Below are 27,506 nucleotides of genomic sequence, written 5' to 3'. Positions count from 1 at the left end.
CTGTGTGCTGATCAATGGCTGGGATTGATTTTGTATGGGATCGGATGGCTGAGAACATGCTAACCCATATCAAGGGGTGGTGGCCCACAACAACTATGTGATCCAATGGCTCCAAGCAATCCTAACCGAGATTGGATGGTCCTGGTTGTTGCCGGTGGGAGAACTAAGGCTGATTTGCACTGATCGACGGACAAATTTCAATCCATCAAGGGATCGGATAGCCAGCATCAAATTTGACGAGATTAAGAGCTAGGCGGTGATTTTTGATGAGATCTCATACATCCAAACACAATTCGACAGCTACAAATGTAAGATGCGGGTTGAACACATTTTGGAGGGCTTTTGGGACTCCATTTTCTATCAGAAAAAGAGAAAAAAATCATCTATAAATAAGGGGGTCTGAAAATAAGAGAAAAGCAGAAAAAAGATAGATAAAATAAGAGAAAAAAATAAAAAAATAATAAGAGAGGTATAGGAATCCAAAGAGAAGAAGGAGAGAAGTCAGTTTGCTCTATGAAGTATGAAGAAAGGAGAGGTCGTCAACCATCTTTCCGATAAGATACGTCAATTTACTTTAAATCTTTGTTATAATTTTATTTTATTTTATTTTATTATTTTTTAAAAAAATTTTATAATTGAACTTCAATTTTAATTAATGTAAAATTTATTTTCATATACTTTAAATTCTTGTTATTTATTTTCTTACACTTTAAATTTTTGTTATTTATTTTTATTGTAAGTAGATGCTAAGATTTAGATAGTAGATTCTAGTATCAAGTTATTTTCATGCTCTTTAAATTCTTATTCTTTATTTTTATTACAAGTAGAAGCTAAGATCTAATTAGTAGATCTTAGTATCAAATTTATTTTTTATATTTTTTAATTTTATTTTTTAATTTAAATTACTTTCTTAATTTTTAAAAAAAAATTAAAATTTTCAAATCAAAAAGATTTTTTTTCTGTGAATTCGATCCGACTCGCTAATCTCTACATATTTTTAATTTTTTAGAAGTCAAATTTAATTTGATAGTCACAGTGTCCTAATGACAACATCGCGAGCTATCATATCATTTGATTTGATCTAATTGGATGCATTATATGTGGATGAATTAGAGAGAAAACAGCTTCATCAAATCAGATTTAATGTGAGCCATTGGATGGTTTGGATGGAGCGCATGCCCATCCCTTGTGACGTGAGAACATGATTTGGGCGCCAATAGTTGGCATCCTTCTCCTTTTCTCATGAGATAAGGATTAATTAATAGGTCTTAAGGCATTAAAAGGAGTAATCCTAATGAGATTAGGATCCTTTTTAAATAAAGATTTGGAGTTCGGTTAGGACTCAGATCAAAAGTCTATATAAGTGAGTCACCCCTTCACCTTTAGGAGTAATCAAACCTCAAGCAATTAACCCACAAGGAGTCCATGCCTCCCCTCTCTACCTCTCTTTCTCCAACGTCCAAAGCTTGGGCATCCAAGCTTCTACATACCCAAATCTGGTTGGGCATCCCCTCCTTTTTTCTCCTTTTGGTTGGTGGCTGAAATACATCAAAAAAGATTTAAGGAAGGAGTAAAGGCTGATCAAGGAGTTGATCTAGAGGACCAAAGGCTGATCATGAGTTGATCAATTATGTATGCAAAAATCAAGAGGATCAACCCATCCTGTTCTCACATAGATATCTGTAGAGGCTGAGTGTTTATGCGGCTAAAGTTCATACCCAAGGCCATCATGGCCCAAATCAAGGATCTCCATACCCAGGTTCACTCGGAAGCGAGTAGAGCCGAAGCTTAACTTCAACCATGTAATGAAAAGATAACACACGGCCATTGTAGCCTAAATCAAGTGTCACCATATTCGAGCTCACTCAGAAGTAGGTAGAGCCAAAGCTAAACTTTAGCCACTCGATGCAAAGATGATCTAAAGCCATTGTGGCCCAAATCAAAGGTCTCCATACTCGAGCTCATTCAGAAGCAAGTCGACCTGAAACCAAAATTTGGCCACTTTACCATAGGATGATCTAAGGCTACCTCATCTTAAGTCAATGATCTCAAGATAATTTGGGCAAACTCACAGTCAAACCTATAGGAAGGTCTAACTTGGGTTGCATAATTTATGACCAAAGCAGGGGATCATGCCATTTGCTCGATCTTGAGTACTTGGGTAAAGATCTGATAAGAAGGAAGTGCGATCGATAGCATGTTGTGAAGCAAAAGAAAAAATATCTTGTTTCATAAACTTAAAATAAGTTTGGCCGAAGCCGAGTACAAAATAAAGCTACAAAAGAAAAGAAAAAATAGGAAAGGCCACAAAGGCCTACTAATTGACAAGTGGGGTGTTGGTTGCTACAACAGCCTCCTCCATAGGAACAGAGGTCGACCTCCTAAGTTGGTTGGGCATTCTCCTTAGATGGCAAAGTAGGCCTCGTTAACTAGTAGAGTAGTACCTCAGCCAGCACCTCAACTGGCAAAATAGAATCACTGGCGGGTGGGACTTGATCATTGTCAAGGACACTGAGGTCAACTCAAGAAAGAGCCTCTATATCTTGGTGCGACAGTCCTCGAAGCCTTATCCATAGGCCCCGGGTCTGTACTTAGCCAAGTCGAGTTTGCCATGCTCCGATGCCTCATAGTCCTCGACCGCCCTTAAAGCCCTTTTCTAGGCCTCCAAGAGCTTGTCCTTGAGATGAAAAACCTCTGCCCCCCATATTTCATTGTCAAAAGCCCGACACCATTCCAACTTGGCTATCTTCTCCTCGAAGACTATCCCTTTTCTTGTGCTCAAGGAGCGAGAGCCACAACTTGTTCTTAGCCCTCTTTGATTGCTCCACCACCCTATCCATTTTCTCTTCATATTTGGCCACCATTTGGCTAGCATCCCTTCTACCTTCTTGACCTTCTTCTCGACATCGATCAATAAGCTTTGAAGCTCTTGATAGCCTTATTGAAGAAATTGATATGGTAGACAAGTTGCAAGTTGTGCGTTGATCTAATATAAGAAACCAACCAAACTCTGAGAAAACATAATAATACTTACCTAGAGAATGGAGGCGAACACCTCATACAAATACATAGGTGTACGGACCCCCCCCTAATAGAGCTCTCAATCAATGGAGAGAATTACCCCTCGAAGTAGGCCCTTAGTGACCTACAAGCTATGAAGCCCTTTATCATTCTGCTTTATATCCGAATTAGGACATAAAGCTTGGTTGAGATTGGCCTCCATCGCCACTAGCCGAGCCCTAGCTTCAATCGGTGGAGGAGAAATAAGGGTCGATGATGATGATCCTGAGGGCACTTGGACCCCAGGGAGAAGTGATCAAAGAGGCGAGACAGCCTCACCCCAGCACTAGGATAGTCCCTCCTCAAGGTCTCAACCTCATGACTCGACCCCCTCACCGAACTCAGACCCACCGATCTGTAGCAGACTAGACCCAAGCCCTCAATGACAATGGCTTTCCACCTGCCAAGACCTTCCACTTTCTTTGATGCATCTAGTGGAGGAGCTCAGCATTCACCTGCATGGCTACAAAAATGAAGTAGAGAAGTTAGAGGATTACTGCTAAATAAAGATAAGCGGTTACAAAGATAATAATTATTATGCCATAGGAGTCTGTGTGACTCAAGCCCATGTTGATCAATATTTGCTCCGACGGTAACTGTCATAGAGGAGGAATGTCGTACCAAATCAAGGTCTTCAATGATCAGTTGTCAGCATCAAATAACTCATGAATTTGGTTCATGGCTTTCTGAGGCTGATCCTATAAGATATCAAAACCCCATAGTTGTTCGGTGGAGATGAAGAAAAACCACTCCTTCCATCCATGGATAAAGTAGTAATCCATGGATGAAGGAGTATCTCAAATAAGGACGTAATATTTTCGATGAGACACATACCACTAGTCCCTCTCCTAGAGATGTCTTTTCAAGGTGAAGAAGGCTCAAAAAAGAGAAATGGAGTGCCGAACATTGCAAACAAAGCAAAAAGAAAGAAAAGCAATTATAAACCTCTAGGAATTCAGAACTATAGGATTAGAATAATGCAATATGTTTGAAAATCTAAAAGATAAGGGATGGAGAGGAAGCCCTAATCTAGCCTAAGGGTCTTTTCATAGACCCAGCCAACCTAAAGGAGGGTCGGCTATCTGACCCGCCAATTAGGGAGTTTCCAATTGGAAATCCATGGGAATTTGGTATTGGAGGTGAATTGCCTCTAAATCTTCGAAGGTGACGATAGACATAACCCTTTCTAGTATGATGACGGTATCAGATCCGACCTCCGAAAGAGGACTGCATGATTCTAGGCTAAGCCTTGGGACCCCAAGGCAGATCAGAAGACCAGCTTTGAATAAAAGCTGCCAACTTAGCCATCCTCGACAAAGGGTTCCGAGAACAAGAACGGAAAACAAAAGAAAGGAAGAATGGCTCGGAGAAATTAGTTGCAAAGGGCTAGAGATTGTATCTAATTTAAGGTCGAAGGAGAGTGGGCGCTACCGAACAACCGGTAAAGGGTGATCTTGGTATTCCGCCAAGGACACTTCAGGAACTCATTGAGAGCAATCAGAAATTCGCCGGAGACTTTGAGAACTTGCTGGAAATTATGAAGAACAGCAAACGTCGGCTGGAAGCCACTGAAATAGCAAATTTTTCCTCAGTGAAAAAACAATGATCGAAGATGAAAAGATACGGACGGTATACACAGATTGGCGGATGGCCGAAATCTAATGACCCTTCATATGGATCCATGTGATTTCGATGCATGGCAACTCGATATAGGTCAAACCCAAGTCTCATGATCGTTACGGTGAGCGCCGCAAATTGGCTTTACACTTCGCTTGGCCAGCTTAGCTGCTCGCCTTGTGCCGTCTTAGATCTAAATAAAGGGTCATAAATAAAGACTGTGCGAATTTGGTGATTGGAACTATGACACCTCGATAAGCCAATTGACGTGCTTTTAATGTTTGGAGTTATGATGCCTCAAAGAAGCCCGCCGCTGGTGCATTAATTAAAGTTTCTGAAAACGCCAGCTGGTCAACCAATAGGACCTCAGTCAGACAAATGCTTCGACTCCCTTAGCTTGAACACAAATTAATTTTGAACTTAGGAGCAGGAGACAACTAATGTGGCATTACCCCGGCCTATCCCGAAATGAACTTATTTTGAACCATACTAATCTACTCAGCTCAAATGTAAATAACCAAGACATGCGATCAAGCGGCTCTGGATCTCCGGCACTTTTCGTGCCCAGGATCGTCTATATCACTCAAATAAGGCAAAAACTTTTGGGATAGCATCGCCAGCCGGCCATACCAACCCAAACCGTGAGATTGTCGTAATGCATTGACCCCACGTATGCGATCCCCATGGGAACAGACCATAGCCTTTTTGGAAACGACGATCAATTCCCCTCTTTAAATGGAGGGAAACAGGGGACTCTCGGGTAATCCTCTCGAATACATTCGAGAGCTCTCAATTTTCTCTCACTTTCTCTTCTTCTATTTTCGTATTCGGACTGACTTAATTATTGAAGAGTCCTCCCTCAAACAATCTGTGACTAGTGGAATTGTTTGCTATTTGCATGAGCCTTCTAGGAGTTTGACCATCCAGTCCAACCACAACCAGACCGACTTCAAGACCATCCCAGAGTTTACGGCAACACCTAATAAGAAATTATATCCAACACAACACGCACCACATAATCCTGCATGCATGCCATCGATTACAGTAGCTCGTTTCTGCAGACCTTATTTATCAAGCATTTATCTCAATGGAACAGCAATGAACGGCTGCGGTTGGTGATGTGCATGGCCGCTTGGTGCATGAGGATATAATTTCTCCTTTCCCAGTGGTCCATGAGCCGAGTAGCAGCAAGGTGGGAGAGTTATCATGTACTTGCACTTCCAAAAAGACCTTTGAACCCCACCCACCATGGTAAAAGAACCAGACGAAACGTCCATCAAAAGAGATGCTGCGTCTCCTCTTTTCTTTTCCTTTTCCTTTTTTTTTTTTTTTTGCTTGCTTCTCTCTCTACCAAAAAACAAAAAAACAAAAACAAAAACAGACAAACAAAAGAGATGCCGCGTCTCGGGCGCAGAACATGTCTTTCACGCGCCGCTAAAGCTCAAGGACCTGCTTCACTAAGAAAAGAAAAAAATCAAGAAGCCGGAGGAATCTGACGATATTGTGGTTAATCAGGTTACCAGATTTCCAGCCCTTCGAGCAAGCGAAAAGCGAACATAGAGGACACGGGCATCCGCATCTGCCTGATGGAAGCAAAGTCCGAGGCTCCACTGAGTGGACCACAAGGCAAGTCAGGCACTGACACAAATGAACGACCGACAGATATTTAGTTTGCGCCCGCCACTCAATTTCCCACTTAAAAGAACTCGATCAATGTTCTGCTGCAAATTTGGTTCGTAGATTTTGGATGCTGTGTGTGTTCTCTCGTTTGCTTTTCTTGTTATTTTCTCGTTGCAGAACTCTTCCGTCTACCGTGCCAAAAAAAAAGAAGGTTGTATAATTCTAGGTATTGTTGCATGGACCCGAAATGATCCTTGAAATGATGTTTTCCGGCAGGTCATTTCCTTGGGATTGGATACCAAACTTTGTCCAATGTGAAGCCGTTTACATCTCTCTCTCTTCACCCTTTTCTCTTTTTGTGGGCATCCGATTCCTTGCCTCGCCTTTCCTTAACCGTTTTCCAATTCGTCTCCTCACACTCCATCGGCTCAGGTGGCTAGCCAGCCCATGGATGCCCCTATACAAATAGGGACTCAGTAGCCTTCCCTCTCCCACCTTCCCCGCCAACTTTGTTTCACAAGTGTTATCTAAGCGGGTTGCAATGGCAAACCAGCCCCCCACCGGCCGTCCGTGGTTCCGGCTGGTGTCCCAGCTGGCCTAAGGGAGTCGCCACCACCGCCGACTCAACCTGCCCAGCCTCCCCGGGGACCTCCCATCCGCCAACTCGTAAGGCAACCTAGTGCCGTACTTCCATCACCGCCACCGCCCCCACCGGTGCAACCACCGCCACCACCACACCACCCCCACCACCAGCCCAGCCCCAGCCTTCGCCTCAGGCCACACCACCACCACCACCCCGCCACCGCCACCACACCATCACTGCCACCACCACCTTCGGTAACTCCTCAAGCGGAATCAACAGAGTCTGCACCACGTCTATCGAAACACCCAAACAACCATCCTCACCTCTACCACCCCTCAGGCGCATAAAAACGTCCCCATCCCCTATTGCCCAATCTCCCAAGGTAAAGTCTCCCTCCCCGTCCCCCAGGTACGACTCTGGTGACCGCACACTGAAGCCGAGTCCAGAACCTGAACTGAAGACCATAGCAGAAGCCCAGCCAAAGACCGCCGCCAACAATGGCAAAGGAGAGGCCAAGCTCGCAACGGCGAGCCTAAGCTTGGCACATCTCAGGCTGACACGAGAGGCCCCCCTCCTTCCCCCAAGAAGGACGCCAAGAAGAAAGATGAGGGTGACATGAGGATGATTACCATCGCAGGAGAGAACATGGGGGCCTACATGGATCTGGGTCCTCCCTACAGCCTTTCCAGCAGAAAGCAGCAGCAGCAGCAGAAGAGCAATGGCAGCCTCCCCAAACAAGGTCAAGTGAGTAATTCTGCAACAAACGATGGAAAATCCAGTGACAAGAATGGAGCCAAAGCAGCAGCGGCGAAGACGAAGCCCATAAGCTCTCTGGTGAACAGCAACGTGCAGAGCGTCAACAATTCGATCGTCTACAACAGCTCCTGCACCCAACGCAGCCCCGGCGTGTACATCGCCCTCACCAGCCACCGCAACCCCAAGAGCAAGGCTCATCCACCCCCGCAATGAGGCCCCTCCTACGGCCAACAGTTGCCATTTCACCTTAAACAGAATTATCAGGAGCCCCCCTGCTGCTGCCTGCTTCTCCACTGCTCCTCTTCCCCTCATTACTATTATTTACGTACCCAAGATGAAGTTGCCTTGATGGCTATTTTTAGCTTGTGCTGTTTGTGTGAAATTGTGTTTCCTAAATAAATAAAACTAGTAACCCTTCGTTGGACAAGCAAATGATGTTATTGTAGTTTCTAAATAAGTAATATTGATACAGTTATTTAAACAAGCCAGTGATTCTGTTGGATGGTATCATAGGTCTCTTCAAGAATTTACCGACGGCAAGTTGAGGAAGAGGAGTTGAAACGTTACATAAATGATTAAGCTCCGTAACATCAACAGAGCATCCACACATTCAACAAGATCCATACACAAAAGCAGAAAACGCATCGAAGATATATGTTAAAGAAGCAAGAGGATTTTCTTTTTTTGGACCAAAGCAATGAGGAAATTTGTTGAGTTAGATTGGTTAGTATATATATATGTGAAAATTATAACAAATATAGCAACTGAAAAATCTCAGGGCAGATGAATTGTTTATCCCACTGTGTGCTGCTCACCTAATGCCCTGTTTCATATACTCATATACAAATAAAATTCAACTCTCTAAAAGAGAACCTCAGAAAGGTTGTGGTTGGCAGGAGCAGCTGAACATGCCAAAGTGCCAGAGTGACAGCTGCCAAGGAATAACTCACATGTCAAAGTTGAACCTGCTTTTAATCCTCCTACCACTGCCATGGAATTCCAAATGATCAGAAAAAGAGTCAGCAATCAGCATCTTCAAACAGGATGGGTGATCCTATGATTTAATAGTGTTTAGCTCAGATACCAATTAAAGCAGTTACTAATGGCACCACTCCAACAAGAATGAGTGCTTTCGCCAATTTATGCATAGTAGCTTCTGGAGCTCAAGGACTTGTTTGAAAGCAAAGCATCCATCTGTTGATTTGTTTAGAAACTAGACAGCAACAAGATCAAAACATGCTCTGATAAGCATAAATGCTTTCACTAACACAACATATGAGCAAGAATAAGGCATGAATAATTTCCTTATGAGAAGTCTAGTTACTTATTCTAGAAAAAAGGCCAAACCATAATTGACAATTTGTGGCACCATTCATTGGAGAAAGTGATGCATGTCAGCTGTCTTTCCAGCTTATGCATTCAGGATAAATCTCAGGGAACTGAGATCTCTCTAGGCTGTAGGAGCATCTCAAAGGGAATAACACAGAACAAACATTGTACATATGCAAAAGCACCATAAAGATGACAACAACCATGCACTTACCTTTTTGTTACTTTTTTAAATACACTAGCACATACATACATAAAATTACCATTTAATTTATTATTCCAATTATCACGACAATGGAATAGCAGGTTCCAAGGTAACCAGCATGGGTAAGCCAGAAGAATGTTCTAAATTAGCCCAAACCAATTTATCTTTAAAATCATTAATTTGCTCCAACCTCAAGATCTGCCAAAACTGGCTCAAGATTGGTTCAACACTCGCTACCACATATGAATTTTTATAAGAAATACCAATACTAGGAAGCAGCACAATAAACTCAGAATTTCCTAAACAAAGTTATAGGTGGACGTCCTACAATTCACTTAGACCATGGAATTAAATGGTAATAACCCAGGACCTCACTTGAAAAAGCTAGCCAAAAGTCATTAATTGGATTCCTTGACCCTGTATCAGTATCCAAGATATCTCTAGCGTACAACCAATATGGGACTAAACACAAGCCCGCACGGCTTCTTACATGCTCCCGCCTTTAAGCTTTCGCATCCTCATCAAGCTGAAGGTCCAAATCCAATCACAAACCTAAGATCTAGAAGGGCACATGTTGCAATGTCCCCTAATTTATGTAAGTCATAGATCAGGTCTGCTCTAATATTATTTGTCCTAGGACCTCACTCAAATGGGCTAGATAAAAGGTATAATCAAGATTACTTCTTGTATAAGTACTCAAGATCTCCCCAGCATACAACCAATATAGAACCAAGCACATATCCACATGAATACTCACACATACTGCTAGGTTTATGTTCAGCTTTGTACCACCATCTGACCTAGCTTATACAACTTGAAATAAGAATTTGTTCAGAACAATGATTTTGATAGGTCAATCTGAACACAAAACACTCCTAAACTTTACTAAGGCATACCAAATTATTTTCATGTGTTTTTGCTACATCCTTGCTAAGACATATGGGCATTTAAAAGATACCTCAACAGACTCTCTCAAGCAATAAGTCTTGTTCTTTTCTCAGATTTTTCCCCAAATTCCTAATATTTTTAATTGTCCATCTTGCTCTGCATGTGGTCAAAAACAAATCTTAAATGTTTCATATTGTATCATTGTTCAATTTCATGAACAAACCAAAATTCAAACAGTTTAGATGCATCTGAACTATAAATTAAATCAAAGCATTGCACCAACCTATTAATAATTTAATACTAGTTATTCATAAGCAAATAAACTCTTTGATTTTAGATATTTAATAGTCTATGGAATGGACTCCCAAATTAAAGCATCTGCTCACCCTCTCTATCACTGTATGTGTATGCGACCATGTGTATGTATGTGCAGGGTTAAAGATCAAACAGGGTGGATCGGAGAGGTCTGCACAGCAGAGCTTACCTGAATGCTCTTGTTTTCATTCACAGCACTTCAAAGGGCAAGGGCATGCTTGCAGTTTAACGAAAACATTAACTATACCTGGAAAAATCAGTCATAATGGCTAATGAGGACATGTTAAATACCCAAATAAAATTACAGGCATTCCCTCATTCAATAAAACTGCATGAGAATAAAGGGCAATGCCATATTGAAAAGCATGACCTAAAAGCATTTAATTTGTCTAGCTTCCTGATAACTAAACTAAATATTCATAATGTCTCAAAACACTAAACATCTGGGAAAAAAAAAAAATCCCCTACAACACAAGATCCATGACCCATGATCTTTTTCTTTTCTAACCAAGCATAAACTGGTGAAATGAGGCACACAGATTTGGTCCAAAATATGCAACTTGAATTTTATCCATCTTATTTAGCTGCATGCAGTTTGGTTAGCCACAGTGATGAATATAAGCATGAGAACCAGCTGTATCCAATTCAGCACTACTTTTGATAGTTTATCTCTGCCAATTGTTTTTCCAAGGGAGACCTATGGTTTTATAGCCGAGTTAGGCTGCATCTTATTTTGTTGAATTATCTAGAATACAGAAAGAAACAAATGCAACCACAAGGACTGATCAAACTTCCACCTTGACTTGACACATGCATGTCGGCAACTCTGCAGCAAAACATTTTGCATCGCATACATAATTAATTTGGTTTTGCAATACTGCCAACCTATGTTCACAGAACTATCTCAGATGAATAGGGATGGGTTATCCCTGCAAACAGGATAACCATGGAATAGGGATCGGTTATCCCACTATCCCACCAAATACATTACTTATGGGGTTTATTCTGACGATGCACTTTAACCCATTACATAGGGTTAACATCATTTCCTTGGGAATAGGGGGAGGTGGGTTAAAATGAAGTTATTTCTTATCTTTCCTACTTTTTTCCAAGTTAAACCCCACAAAGTCCAACCAAACGGCATCTTTATTAACCTAGGGAGATTGGAGAACCTTGGTGCGATATCGAGAATTATGGTAGTCTCCTACTTTTTCCTGTTCTGCAACCAAACATGGCATATTAATAATGGGTAAATTATTCATACCTCTCTGATTAATAATTATTTATTTTTTGCAATTTGTTCTATAGACTTAGCTTTGTATGTGTATACTTTGAAATGTAAGAATGCTTGATAAACTATGGATTTCCCAATGCCCCAATGCCACTGGATATATATTTGTAGAAATTCCACCACTATCATCAAATCTTCTTAAGATGAATGTTGGACCAGTTTATCCAACATCTGCTGTTTTGATATTGATTACCTACCAATCAAGAAATGGTATCATATCGTACTAAACCATTCCTTAGGAACACTAGATATGGTAATGCATACTGGTTCGATACTGATACAGCATTTTTGGCATTTTTTTTCATTTATTATTTTTAGCATTATTTTAAGGGTTATAAATGTTTAACTTATGATTTTAAAATATTTTAATATTATTTTATGTCCTATTGATATCGATAGACCTTATAATTGTTTGACATAGTGAATATTTTTGAACCTGAAAATATATATATCAAATTGATTTGAACTACAAAATAAGTAAAACATCTAGTTCCTCGTGGAGTATCTACGCCACTCATAGACATCAGGATCATCTTCATAAATGGGGCCCTGAATATAGCTCCATCCCAGATACTGTGCCCAACCCTACATCCCACAATCTAAGCCTCCTAGATAGCCAATCTGGTACTGATTCTCTCTCTGATATTCGGCTGATCATTCCAACTGAGAGAAGATTGCCGCAGCAAAATCCAACCTATAATCTGCCTAAGATTGTGAAGGGTAGTAGCTACTGGATATGCTGTCTCGAATAAAAATTATCTACACAGATCATATCCAGATTGTGTAGAATAGAATTCAGCATAAATGAGGATCCAGATATACCTAGAAATCATACCACACATGCTATATTATCTATAGTAGTATCGTGTCCTAAATCACCTCAAGAGGCCCATCTCATATATGCTATCATATCCTCACAAGCCTTCTAACATGCAACGTGGTCCATATCTTGCACAATATGAATAAACTACGACTCAAACTGTAAATCATCTAAAACTAGGTGGATGTAGTCCTATGCACCCCCACTATGTTCATTTCTACCTTCCCATAGACCAGATGCATCATCCACTCAAACCGTCATTATTATCAGTAGGAATATATTTAGCAATCACAAGAATCTAAATATAGCACAATCCAAGAATACCTTATCAGTAGGGATCTAAATATATATCAAAATCCAAGAATACTTATCAACAGGGATAGCAATCAGCAAGAATCTAAATATAGCACAATCCAAGAATACCTTATCAGCAGTGATCTAAATATATATGCAAAATCCAAGAATACCTTATCAGTAGGGATCTAAATATAGCAATCAGTAGAATATATTTAGCAATCAGCAGGAATCTAAATATAGGTGTATTTTTATAGTTTGTATTACTATCTTTGGGCTGTAATATATTATTGATTATCCTGTTTTGTATAGTTGTTGATATAGGCTGTATTACTATATTTTTCTCTATTAAAGATCTATATAAAGAGACTCTCTGATCCCAAAGGGGAGAGGCAATTTTGGCATCCCAAACCATCTCTCTATTCTTGTTCTTGTCATGGTATCAGAGCAAAGGGCTTCTGAAATTACCGTCCTCATCTAGAGGGCTTTCTGGAGTCCACTGCCCTCATTCAAGGATTCTTCTGCAGCATCTTAAGATCGTGGGAATCTGAAGTCTGGTATTTTTTTGAGAAACTTCTGTCAGGTTCATTGCATATTTCTATTTTAATCTCTCTAGCTTTCGAAATCTCTGTTCCTGATGGATACCACACCAAAACTGCTGTAATTCCTATATGTTTTAATGGGAAAAACTATTTTTTGTGGGAGTTTCATTTAAGATGTTTCATTATGGGTCAAGAACTTTGGGGTTTTGTTGATGGAAGTGAAGGCCAGCCTAGGGAAGATAAAGGAAATGAAAAAGAAAACAATAGCAGAAAAACAATGCAAAAGTGATGAGTTGGATTGTGATTCTGTTGAATCTCAAATTGGAATAAATCTGCGGGCACACACCACTGCTGCAAGCATGTGGAGTTTTTTAAAAAAGTTATATCATCAAGACAATGATTCTAAGAAATACAATATTGGGATTGAGATTGGTGAATATACTCAGGGGACAAAAACTGTTTAGGAATACTATTCTGGTTTTATAAACTTGTGGTTGAATACAACTCTATCATATATGAAACTGTTCCTACGAAGCTTTGGTGACAATTCAAACTTTGCAAGCCAAAAATATGAGAGATCATTTCCTCATGAAGTTAAGATCTGATTTTGAGACTGTTAGAGGGACTTTGATGAATCGAAAACCTGTACCTGATCTAGATAGTGTTTCAGGAGGTTCTTCGTGAAGAACAATGGCTTCTCTCATAAGGAACTGCTAATAATTCTAAGGCTGTAAACAATTCAGATCTTGCCTTTCTTTCTAGGGAGCAACCTAGAGCTAAAGATATTCAGCAGTTACAATGCATTCATGCCAAAAATATGGACACATTGCTCGAGATTGTAAGGAAAATTTGCAGGTATTGTAGGAAGGGAGGCCACATCTTGACTGAATGTAGGCAAAGACCTCAGAACAGAGGAAAGACATACCACACCACAGTTGGTTTAGCTGAAGAATCTTCTCCTCTTGCCATACCTGTGGTAATCACTCAATCACTACTGAATCAATTCAAGCTATGATTCAGTCTGCCTTGTCTGCCATGGGAATTTCAGATAAAAATACTTCTAGGCCTGGTTGTTAGATTCTGGAGCCTCCAATCATATGACATCCTCTTCACAAACTTTTGTTCAGTATCTCCTTACCATGGTCAATCTAAAGTTCACATTGTTGATGGAAAAAATTTGCCTATTATGGAAATGGGTAGAATTCAATCCAAAAACTTTAATGTTTCTAATTTTATCTTGTTCCACAATTGTCCATAACTTCTTTCAGTTGGACAGCTTGTAGACAATCATTGCAATGTAACCTTCTCTCCTTCTGGCTACATTATTCAGGATCTGAACTCAGGAACAGTGATCGGGAAAGGGAGTAAGCATGGGCGTCTTTTCACTGTGGATCATATATTCCGCAACCTCTGTTTGTCTGCATCTCATGAAGTTGTCCAATAAATGGCTACTTTGGCATCGTAGATTAGGACATCTAAATTCAAATAAATTGTTGTTAATGTTCAAAAAGGTTTGATTCATAATAAATCTGAAATTCCAAAGCAATGTCCTTGTTTTAGTTGTTGCCAAGGGAAGAGCAAAACTCTTCCATTTTCTTTGAGCAATCGTGTATCGAATCATCCTTTGAACTTATACATTCTGATGTCTGGGGTTTGGCTCCAATTATATCCTCTTCGGGTTACAAATATTTTGTCACATTCATCGATGACTTTAGTAGGTTCACTTGGATCTACTTCTTGCGTGCAAAATCTGATGTGTTGTCTTTTTCAAAGCCTTTGTGTCGATGGTTGAAACTCATTTTGACAAATGTATACAGACCCTACGATCAGATTCAGGGGAGAGTATATATCAAATCAGTTTCAATTATTTCTTCAAGACAAAGGAATAATCTCTCAACGATCTTGCCCCTATACTCCTCAGCAAAATGGTGTTGCTGAGAGAAAACATAGACACATCCTTGATGTCGCTCGCACTCTGCTTCTTGATGCTGCAGTGCCTCCAACTTTTGGGATGAGGCTGTAAGGACTGCTGTGTTTTTAATCAATCGTCAGATCTCGAAAAAATTAGAGAATGTCAGTCTCTATTTTAAACTTTTTAAAGAACAACCAAATTATAGAAGTCTTCATCCCTTTGGTTGTCTTTGTTTTGTTCACCTTCCTCCACTTGAACGTCATAAAATTTCTGCTCAAGCTGCTCGCTGTGTATTCTTGGGTTATCGGTGTATCAAAAGGGGTTCCCATGTTATGATCCTCACAGTCAACGCATTCGAGTGTCTCGAAATGTCGTATTCTTTGATAAATATTTTTTCTATTCTCACCATCCGTCATTATCTTCCCAAGTCTCTTCCTCCATTATACATTTATTTGACACAACTCATGAGGCAGATTCCTCCAGCAAATTCATACAAGGGATGGTCTACAAGCGAAGGGATACACCCACAGCACCAGGTGCTGGACAACCTGAACCTCTTAACCCTGCTATTGACCTTGATCCTGAACTTGCACCGATTTATGAATTTCCTTCACTTCCCAATATTAGGAGATCCACTCGCCCCACTCGCCCACCTGACCGCTATGGCTTTCCATCCACTTCCACAGAAACATCCTTTCTCTCCACTTTGTCCACAATTCCCATCCCCAATACATTCTCTCAGGCTGTGAAGCATGAGTGTTGGCAACAGGCTATGGCAGAGTTAGATGCTTTGGTCAAAACCAACACATGGATCTCATTTTCTGTCCTTCAGGCATCAAGCCCATAGGATGTGAATAGATTTACACTGTCAAAATGAAATTTGATGGATCCTTGGAACGCTACAAGGCTCGATTGGTCGCTTTGGGGAATCGTCAAGAATATGGAATTAATTATCAAGACACTTGTGCCCCTGTGGCTAAAATGACAACTGTTCAAACTCTTATTGCATTAGCTGCATCAAAATCTTGGCCTATATTTCAAATGGACGTCAAGAATGCTTTCTTGAATGGAGATCTACATGAGAAAGTTTTTATGAAACCTCCTCCAGGATTGCCTTTGGCATCACAAGACTTGATTTGTCGATTGAAGAGATCACTCTATGGGCTCAAACAAGCACCACGGGCATGGTTTACTAAGCTGCGACATACCATTCAGAAGGCGGGATTTCAGCAGAGCAAACAAGATTCATCCCTTTTCTTGCAAAGGTCCCCTCATGGACTTACTTTATTGTAGTATATGTTGATGATATATTGATCTCAGGTGATAATACTCTTGGAATACAACACATCAAAGATACGCTGCATCGGTCATTTCAGATGAAAGCCTTGGGTATTTTAATTACTTTTTAGGTGTTGAAGCCCATCGCACCAAAAAAGGCATACATTTGACTCAATAGAAATATTTGCATGATCTAATATCTCTTGCTCAGCTTCAAAACAGTCCCACTGTTGCCACATTTATGAAAGTAAATCTCAAACTTTGAAGTGATGCTGGCAATCTACTTGATGATCCTACCTATTATCGCAAACTTGTTGGGAGCCTCATTTATCTCAGTTTTACTCGTCCAGACATTGCCTATGCTGTGATAATGTGAGTCAATTTATGACTGCTCCTAGGCATACACATCTTGCTGCTGTTCATAGTATTCTCCGCTACCTCAAGGGTACTCCTAACCGAGGACTGTTCTTTTCTTTTGGAACCTCTCTGTCCTTGTCTGCATATGCTGATGCCAATTGAGGAGCTTGCCCCAACACTAGGAGATCTATTACTGGTTGGTGTCTTTTTAGGACAGTGCTTGATTTCATGGAAATGCAAGAAGCAAGATCGGGTTTCTAGATCATCCATTGAAGCCGAATATTGCGCAATGTCTGCTGCATGTTCTGAAGTCACCTGGTTGAGAGGATTACTCTTGGAATTGGGTTTCCTGTGTAATGAACCCACTCCCCTATATGCTGACAATACTAGTGCCATTCGAATTGCTGAGAATCCAGTCTTACATGAACGCACAAAACATATTGAAATTGATTGTCACTACATTCGTGATGTTCTTGAGAGAAAAATTATTACTCTTCTCTACTTACCCTCCAAAGATCAGATCATTGATATTTTCATGAAGGCTTTCTCCTTTGATCGACATAAGTTTATCAGTAGCAAATTGATGCTGCAAGATTCCCCAGCATCATTTAGATTCTTGCTGATTGCTAAATATATTCCTACTGATAATTATTACCACTCATATCGTGAGATGATCTAGGCAACAGTCATCTAAAGGCTGCAAAATCTCAAAAATCTAAATGAACAAGCTGATTGTCAACTCCCTCCAATAGATCTGCATTTCCTTTTCTTAACTACTTTCTTTTACTGGTTGCCCTTGCTTATCTAGCTTTCCTAGATGGCACAGGTAGGCCTGCTACTCTGATTGCCCTATTTTCTTGATTGGCCGAGTACCATGGGACTTCTTCCTAGCAACTCTCTGTAATATCCATAGGAGGATATTTCAAGCATAGAATGTCATGATCGCGATTGACTTCCTTTTGACTCCTATGGTTGCTCAGTTGGTTGTCTAATACACATTACCATAATTTTCATGATATTAGTTGAATAAATAATTATTTAAGAAATTAAGTACTTAAGAATTAGAAAATTAAATACTTAAAAATAATTACATGATTTAGAAATCCAACAGGACTTAGAAAATTATTTTCAACTACTTATTTGATATCTATCCTTTTTTATTATTTTAAGTGAACTATATCCTATGGGAATTAGAAGAAACCTATTGGTTTAGGAGATCTCTCCTATAAATACTCCAATTACATACTCAAAAATCAATCATAGAAATTTGAGAAGCTCTTATTTGATATCCTTCTCAATTTTCTTGTATAGTGAGAGACTAGTCAAGGGTGTGTTGTGCGAGACCACCGTTCAAGAAAGAATACTAGTGAGAGATGAGATTCTTCTGCCAAGGCCTTGTAAATATTGAAATTTGAAGGTGCAATGCTAAAGGTCAAACAAGAAGAGAAGGTGCAAGGCCTTCTAGTTATCCCTTTAACTGTAGTTTAGCTTAATCTCTCCCCTCTAGTTCTATTTTCTGACTCTTTTCATCTTAATTTTAGCTTCTAGTCTAAATTTTAATTTTAGTTTTTCTTATCGATGTGCTACTTTGATCTTGTGCTACTTTGATTTTATGTAGGCTAAGGATTCTCACATAGTTTCTTATGGACCTTACTACATCAAATTTGGTATTAGACTAAGGACTTTCCTTCTTATCAGTTTAGGATTTGTAATTATTTTCACAAGAACAAAAAATTTTTTCAACTCAGACTCCAAATCTAATTCCATCAGTTTTGGTACCAAAGCCAGCCTTTCATTTCCTTGTTAGTTGAGGATTTCTTGTTAATTTCAAAGAAAGAATTTTCTTTTCAAGTCGGATCCCAAAATTGATTCCATCAACTTTAGATTGAAAGCAAGTTCCTTCCTTTCCTTATCAATTTAGAATTTCTACAAAAAATAAAACAATAACAAAATAGAGTTTCTTTTCAACTTGAATGCCAAATCTGATTCCATCAGATTTGGTATCAAAGCTGTTGTCCGATAAGACAACCCAAGAGGGGGAGGGGGTGAATTAGATTTTCAAAAATTTAAACAGGATATATGCTGATTTTACAAAACAGTGAGAAATGAGTGAGTGCAGAAAATTATGCAATCAAGTAAGCTAAAATATAGAAAATATGAAAAGAAGAATAGAATACAAGCAACACACAAACACCATAAATTTTATAGTGGTTCGATGGCCCTAGTACCTACGTCCACTCCCCAAGACCCCCTTGAAAATTTTCACTATAATCTATTCAAGAGTATAGCCGGATAGTTTTTTAGGACTCACTATCTAAAATCCAGTTGGTTTTGCATGAGATCACCAACCAAAATCTACCCAAGCCAACCCTTGGCTTACAGTCCAATTATAAGGCTTGGATGAGCCTATCTCCTAACTTCAATCCCCAATTAAAGCTAGTTATAGCAAAATAAATGAAAACAAAATAACAAAACTATAAAAGCTCATGTAATGAGCAAATGATTGTCGATGAAGCTTATGGAATCTCTTTTTGAGGAAGTTTTTTAGTTGAGGAAGTTGTGTTCTTGCTGAAAAAGCTCTCTTGATTTGATTGTTCAGGTGGTTGAGGAATGAAAGCTCTCTATTCAATGCTTCTTGATCTTTTCTTGTAGTTTTTCATTTTTATCTTTGATTCTCTTTTTGTTGCATTGTCAATCAGTTGTTGGAAGTGTTAAATCACTGTTTGAAAGTCCAAAAAGCCATTTTTGACTGTTGGAATCCAAAATAGAGCCGTTGGACACATTTCTGTAAAATTCTGAAAATTCTACAAAACTAGCCGTGGGAACTCGAGTCGACTCGAACTGAGCTCGAGTTGACTCAAATGGCCTTCGAGTCTGCCTTTCTAAAAATCCAACATTCAATCTTTTCCTGCATCTTCGACTTGAGTAACTCGAATACTTACATTTCTATCATTCCTCATCCGAATCGACTCGGATGAAATTTGAGTCGACTCGAGGGCATACCGACTGAAGCATTTGCATGCCAGAACTTTCTTTTTTTCTGATTTTCAGCTTGAGTCAACTTGAGATGCCCTCAATTAAATTTTTTCTGAACTTTTCCAAATTAAAAGATGTTTTGATTCCAATCTTTTGATGACCTTCCCCACTTTAATTTCAAAGTTCCTTCACACCAGTTAAGCTTCCAAAATCTTTTCCTTCGAAGGTGTTTGAGTCTTAAGAATCAATCTTTTGATACTTACTAATTTACCTAAAACATCATTTTAATGAAACTATTAGACAAATCATATACTCAAATGTTTTGCTATTCATCAAAATCAATTTCTGAGGTCAACAATCTTTCCCTTTTTTATGATGACAAAACTTTGAATATATGAGCAAATGAGTATAATACGAGAATCATATTGAGTCAAAATTAAGCCCAAGCGAGTTTGAAAATATTATCAAAAGATAAAAGTCTAAATCTCTTTTGATTTTAGATCTTGCTCCCCCTTAGTTTATGCCTATGTTTTTAAGTTTGGATTTATCTCTTCTTCAATTTACAGTTGTATGACCATTGTAGTGCAAGGAGATATTAAGGCAATATCATGATCTGAGCAATGTTTATATCATTCACAAATGTCAAAGCAATATATAAGTATCAGATAGAGTATCATGGCTTCAAAGTTGCATAAGAATCACAAATATAATAGTTTCTTCCTATAAGCATTGTCTTTGTGAAACTTTTACCGCATCTTATAGCTTAGCTTTCAATTATCTTCTTATATTTTCCACATAGCTTTCAATTAATCTTCTCATATCATGGCTCATATACATAGTCTTAGTTTTCTCCTCCTTGTCATCAGTCAAGACAAAATGTAAATAATAGCTCACAAGAAATCAAAAAACAAAATTCATTAAATAAAATAGGAGTTTTGCATTGTGTCAAATATAAAATAAATGTACTGCACAAAATAGTAGATGTAGTACACCAGGATACAACAAACTCAGAATATGTTCATACATCTGAATACATCAGTGGCTAAGACATCAGAAGACACATTAGATATCTAATAATAAACCTAAACAACCATAAGGCACTAGCTCTACTTTGTATCAGAGGGAACGTCTAAGAACTCAAATGAGTTAGCCCTAGAGGTGGGGGGTCCAACTCGTCGGCTCCTGGTTCTACTGGATGGGCCAATCGCACTTGGAGTAGAAAATCCTACACCAGCCCTAGTATAGGCTCTGAATGGAGGTCGGGCCTGGCTGGTAAAAGGCTGAGTGGGAGGACAAGGTGTGGACTGAGACTGGGACTGAGTAGGCTGAGGCATGGAGGCACTGATCACTGCAATGGCTGCTGCATCTGCTGCTACTGCTGTTGGCACTGCTCCAGGGGCTAGCCGCTCGATCATGCCTAATAGATTGCCCATGGATAATAGTACAAAAAGGATGCCCTCCTACTGAGCTCATCCGGTCCTCTGATGGTTGACTGCATCTGAGTGCTCCTGGACTCAAGGCTCCCCCTCAGTCTGGCTATCTCTCCAGTCAAGTTAGAAATATCAGCAGGTGCATCTGGCTGGGATCCTTTCTACTCTAATGCAATCAATCTAGCCCTCATCTCATTCTAAAAAGCATCAAATCTATCTGAGAGAGCTCTCACATCGGAACTCATGCTAGCTGAGATCATATCAGCCAATCTCTCAAGTGTGGCAATGTTAGATGTCGTTGGCTGAGCAGGGGTCACAGGTGGTGATGCAGGTGGAGCAGTAGTGGTAGGTGATGGTGGGGTCTGATCACGAGCAGCTGAAGGTGGGGTGAGAGATGATGGTGCTGGAGGTACAGAAGTAGAAGGCTCTCCAATCTACTCTGCTCTATCCTCACTCCTTTTATGACCAGATACTTTTCTAATCCACCTACCTCTGACTACATGATACTTCATCCTATTCAGAGACCTATCATCATAAATGTCAAAGTGTGATAGCTTCTTATAGGTCTCATTCTCTAAAGGGACTCCTACTTTCATAAATATTTTCGTGAGGGGCATACCATAAGGTAAACATCTATTCTTCTTTGATACCATCTCCCTCATCTGGTGTAACATGATCCCGAGAAGGTTCAAAAGAATGCCTCTGACAATATACATCATGACCCTAAGCTCCCTCTCAAATACAAAATCATGTCTCCCCAGCTTAGGGATAAGGATCCCTCCTATCATGTGGTGCAGAAGTCTCATCTCAAGTGTTATGGTGTTGGCAAGTACATCACCCTCTATATCATCTCTCCCTACTATAGTCCTTAACCCTTCCTTTATGTCGGGAGTCTCTCAGGTATAATCCCACCATGGGGAATCCCAAAAATCTATCCAATCTTCTCCTCAGTGAGATCAAACTCAACCTTAACAGTAGAACCAACTTCTCGAGACCCTCTTTTTAGGTTCCCATTAAATTCTCTCACCAATTGGGGATACATGGGTAGGTCGATGGTACAAAAATTTTTCTACCCCATTGCTTCAATCCATCTACTCATAGAAAAATTATACTTATCAAATAAGCCAAAATCTACTTTCCTTCCCATGGCTATTGCCCTAGTTGCCAGCTTTCCTGTTGGAGTGGACTGAGAAAGGAAAAAAGTACCTTGTTCCTCAGATGCTTGCTCCTCTTCTCTAGGGGGTTCAACAGTGGGTCAACTCGATTCCTCTCCTTGAGTCGAAGCCCCACTAGTCCAAGCCTTAGTCCTCCATTCTTCTAAAGCTTGAATAAGGATCACTTGAGCTTGTGCACCGCCTACCTTTTGGGACCCATCCCGTCGAATCTAGGAAGGAATCAAAGGGAAAATGATAGATCGAAGGTGGAGACGAGTGAGGAGATGATCTCTGACGTTTTGAAAGGGAAAGGAATGGCTTTGGAACAATTTCAAAGCGAGTTAAGGCAAGAACAGGAACCGCAGATCCGACTTTAAGATTTGCGGTCCCAACAATTGAGTCGACTCAAATTTAACTCAAGTTGACTCAAGCATGAGTCGACTCATATTTACATTCGAGTCACTCGAGCATGAGTCTAAGATACTCTGTTGTTTTTATGAAAATTTGAAATACTAAGAGTGTCAAGGTTCTTCTAAGAAATTCAATTGATGATAATTCAAAGAAATTTGATTGAATTTTATCCAAATGAGAGAGATTCAAAAACCCTAATCTAAATGATAACAAACTCTTAGTTCTCCTCTAATTAAACTAAACCTTTCTTCACTAAGAGGTTTGGTGAAAATGTCAGCTACTTGTTTATCTATGCAGACAAACTTTAGCATTACTCACCATTTTATACATGATCTGTTATGAAGTGGTGCCTTATTTCTGTGTTTTGATCTTGAGTGTTGGATTGGATTTTTAGTTAAGTTGATGGCACTTATATTGTCACACCTTATTGGAATTTTGTTAAGTTTTATACTAAAATCTTCAAGTTGTTGCTTAATCCACGTGATTTGAGTACAACAACTTCTGACAGCAATATACTCGACCTCGGCCATTGTAATGCTATCGAATTTTGTTTCTTGCTAAACCACAAAATTAACTCCAAGAAATTGGTAGGTACCACTAGTATTTTTCGTATCTAGTTTGCAACCAGCAAAATCAACATCAGAGTATCCAATTAATTCAAGAGGTGAAAGCTTATCATGCCATAATCCAACATTAAGTGTGCCGGATAAATATCTAAAAATCCTTTTAACCGCAAGCAAATAAGATTCCTTAGGATTTGATTAATATTTTGCACACATACAAACACTAAACATAATATCTGGCCTACTTGCAGTAAGATAAAGTAAAGATCCTATCATGTCTCTATACAGCTTTATGTCTATATTTTTATCTTTTTCATCTTTATCAAGCTTACAAGAGGGGCTACCAATAGATTTTGACGTCTCCATCCTAAACTTTTTGAGTATCTTCCTTGTGTATTTGGTTTGATTGATCAAGATGTTCTCTTATGTTTGCTTGGTTTGAAGTCCGAGAAAAAAATTCAGCTCTCCCATCATATTCATTTCGAACTCACCCGGCATAATCTTAGCAAATTCTTAACAAAAGGATTCATTAGAGCTCCAAAAAAATAATGTCATCAACATAAATTTGTACTACTAATAAGTCCTTATTTTTTTTTTTTCAAAAATAAGGTTTTATCAACATTTCCTCTAGTAAATTTATTATCTAGCAGGAATTTGCTTAATCTCTCATTCCATACTCAAGGGCCAATTTTAAGCCATAAAGTGCCTTATGCAATTTATAAACATGATCAAGAAATGCATGATTTTGAAATCTAGATGGCTGTTCAATATAAACTTCCTCAACTATATAACCATTTAAAAATGCACTTTTAATATCCATTTGATAAAGTTTAAAATTCATGAAGCATACAAATGTAAGTAACAATCTAATTTTTCTAATCTAGCAACTGGGCAAAAATTTCATCAAAATCAATACCTTCTTCTTAATTATATTCTTTAGTTACTAATCTAGCTTTATTTCTAACAATAATTTCATTTTCATCTAGTTTGTTTCTAAACACCCATTTAGTTCCAATTATCGGATAGTCATTAGGTGTATCAATTAAAGTCCAAACTTTATTTCTATCAAATTGATTTAATTCTTCTTGCATGGCATTTATCCAATTTGGGTCGTGTTTAGCTTCTTCAATAGTTTTAGGTTCAATTTAAAATACTAAAACTAAATAAGTATTAACATTTCTTAGAAAAGAGCGAGTTCTTATCTCTTGAGATAGATCACCAATAATTAAATCTTTTGAGTGTCCATGCACATACCTCCACTCTTTAAGTAGTTCATCCATTTGGCTTGGAGTGGGTTCTTCAATCTTCTCTTCTTCATCATCCTTCTTTAAGTCTTCTTTTTCATTTTGAGGTGGATTATTCTTTAATGTGAGATCATCCATTTTGTTGGTCAAAATTTCTGCATCCTCATCTAAAATATCTTCCTTTCTAAAAGACTTGTCATTGGATTCATCAAAAACTACATGGATAGATTTTTCAACAACAAGAGTTCTTTTATTGAAGACTCTACATGCTTTGCTAGATATAGAGTATCTTAAAAAGATACCCTTATCGACTTGGCATCAAATTTTTTTAAATTATCCTTTCCATTATTTAGTATGAAACATTTGCAACCAAAAACATGAAAGTAGTTTATGCTCAATTTTCTACCTTTCCAAAGCTCATATAGTATTTTCTTTAAAATAGGTCAAATTAAAACACGATTTAAAATATAGCATGCTGTATTGATAACTTCCGTCCAAAAATATCTTGGTAGGTCACTTTCACATAATATAGTGCGTGCCATTTCTTCCAAAGTACGATTTTTTTTTCTACTATCCCATTTTGTTGAAATGTTCTAGGTACAGAAAAATTGTATTCTATTCCTTTTTCATTGCAAAAACTTTCAAATTGATGATTTTTAAACTCGGTTCCATGGTCACTAAGAATGCACACTATTAATAAGTTCTTCTTATTTAATGCTTTGCGATAAAATTTAGTAAAAGCAGAAAATATTTTATCCTTTTGAACTAAAAATATAATCCATGTAAAACGTGAAAAATCATCTACAAGCACAAGACCATATCTTTTTCCTCCTAAGCTTGTGGTTTAGTTGGTCCAAGCAAATCCATGTGAAGTAATTCTAAGGGTCTAGAAGTTGAAACAATATTTTTTGGTTTAAAAGAGTTTTTTGTTTGTTTTTCAAGTTGGCAAGCATCACAAATTCGATTCTTTTCAAAATTTAGTTTTGGTAAAGCTTTAACAAGATCTCTTTTAATTAGCTTGGAAAATAAATCCATACTTACATAGCCTAATCTACGATGCCATAACCAGCTAGTCTCACTAACTTTGGCATCCATTGTAACAATACATTGATCATTCTTCATATGAAGATCATCTAGATCAACCATGTAGATATTATCATACCTATATCCAATGAACATAATGTCATTATCATTAGGACTAGATATAATACATAATAATGATTCAAAAGTTACTTTATATCCCTTATCACAAAATTAACTAATACTCAATAAGTTATATTTCAATCCATCAACTAACAAAATATTTTAAATGGAGGTAGAGGGAGAGATGTGAATGTTACTAATACTAATGATACGTCCTTTTCTATTATCTCCGAAGGTAACAATTTCTCCATCCTTTAATTCAAGAGTGACAAATTATGATTTGTCACCCATCATGTGTCTTGAGCAACCACTATCAAGATACCAAAGCCTTTTTCTTCTTTTGGTTGCAAGACACACCTATAAAAGAGAATCAAGTAAAGATTTTAGGTACCAAGTCATCTTGGGTCCCTTAGGGTTGGTTCTTATGGTTTCTTTTAGAACCCATACCTTTCTAATCACGTTTCCATTTAATTTTCTGAAATCACATGAATAAGATTTGTGCTCCATTTTTTCACAACACAAGCACGTTACATTTGAAGAAAAGTTTGAAGAAGCTTTTACAAAGAAGTTCTTAAATAATTTTTGTTTCTTTTTAGGTTTGAATCCTAAACCGGCTTTATTGAAAATAACTCTTTGTTCATTTAAAATCATTTGTAGCTTTTCGAAACTAAAAGTAAATTTTTTAATAAAGGGTTTAAGCTTTTTCAATTCATCTTTTAAGTTCTGATTTTCACGAACTAGAGACTCAACCTTTTTTAAAATTTGTTCCTTTTCATGAATCAAATTAAGATTTTATTTCTTTAATTCTTTGTTTTTCACAGTTACTTTTCTAAATTCAGTCATAAGTTTGGAAAATGCTTCTTGTAATTCATCAAATATGAAATCTAGAGAGTTTTCAGCACTTACCTCTTCTTGATGAGCCATCAAGCAAAGGTTGGCCACTTCTTATATTTTCTCGTCGGAGCTTGAGTCCTCACAATTGCTCTATGTGGCCATCATTGCCTTCTTCTTAATCTTCTTGCTTGATTTCTTGAGAAGGGGGCAGTCCATCTTAAAATGATCGGGCTTCTTGCATTCAAAACACACGGAGAGTTCTTTGTCTTTCTCCTTCTCCCTATCTTTGCTCGGTTCTCCTTTAAATGGCCTTCTCTTGAAGTTTTGTCTCTTCTTCTTCATGAACCTTCTTGCAATCAAAGCCAAATCATCCTCTTCACCTTCTTCATCTGACTCATCGCTTTCATCATCTTCAATTACGGTTGACTTGGGTGCGATGATTTTTTTCTTCTTACTTTCCTCCTCAATATTTTGCTTCATGGTTAACTCATGGATCATGAAAGAACCAAGAAGTTCTTCTAATGGAAGCTTATTGAGGTCCTTGGCTTCTTAGATTGCAGTGACTTTGGCTTTCCATGCTTTCGGTAGAGATCTAAGAATTTTGCAAATAAATTTACTGTTAGTATAAGATTTTTCTAATTTTTTTAAACTATTTATAATGTCAGTAAATCTAGTGAACATATCCATAATAGATTCATTTGACTCCATTTTGAACAATTTATATCTATGAACAAGCATATTAATTTTAGACTCCTTGACTTGGTTGGTGCCCTCATAGGTAACCTCCAACCTATTCCAAATTTTTTTAGCTGAAATACAAGTTGAAATTCTACTAAATTTATTAGCATATAATGCATAATATAGGACATTCATAGCTTTAGCAT

At 38.4% G+C, this 27,506-nt stretch overlaps 1 protein-coding gene and 1 long non-coding RNA gene across 2 annotated transcripts in view; one reads left to right on the top strand and one right to left on the bottom strand.

Moving 5' to 3' along the window:
* Positions 1-6,367: 6,367 nt before the first annotated feature.
* Positions 6,368-8,117, top strand: LOC105060364 (uncharacterized). The gene has a single exon (XM_010944033.4). It carries the CDS (start codon positions 7,496-7,498, stop codon positions 7,847-7,849), a length of 354 nt encoding a protein of 117 aa, XP_010942335.2. The 5' UTR covers positions 6,368-7,495; the 3' UTR covers positions 7,850-8,117.
* A 214-nt stretch (positions 8,118-8,331) lies between these two features.
* The window catches only part of LOC105060366 (retinoblastoma-related protein), a 35,657-nt gene continuing 16,482 nt past the window's right edge, over positions 8,332-27,506 (bottom strand). The window contains exons 6-7 of the long non-coding RNA XR_012139977.1: positions 26,695-27,214; positions 8,332-10,620 (exon numbers count right to left, since the gene is read on the bottom strand). This is a non-coding gene — a long non-coding RNA (retinoblastoma-related protein). The remainder of the gene's footprint in view (positions 10,621-26,694; positions 27,215-27,506) is intronic.

Source organism: Elaeis guineensis, chromosome 1 (assembly GCF_000442705.2).
Source record: "Elaeis guineensis isolate ETL-2024a chromosome 1, EG11, whole genome shotgun sequence".
Taxonomy (NCBI): Eukaryota; Viridiplantae; Streptophyta; class Magnoliopsida; order Arecales; family Arecaceae; genus Elaeis; species Elaeis guineensis.
Note: the sequence above shows the minus strand (reverse complement) of the source record. Positions and strands in the feature narration are given on the sequence as shown.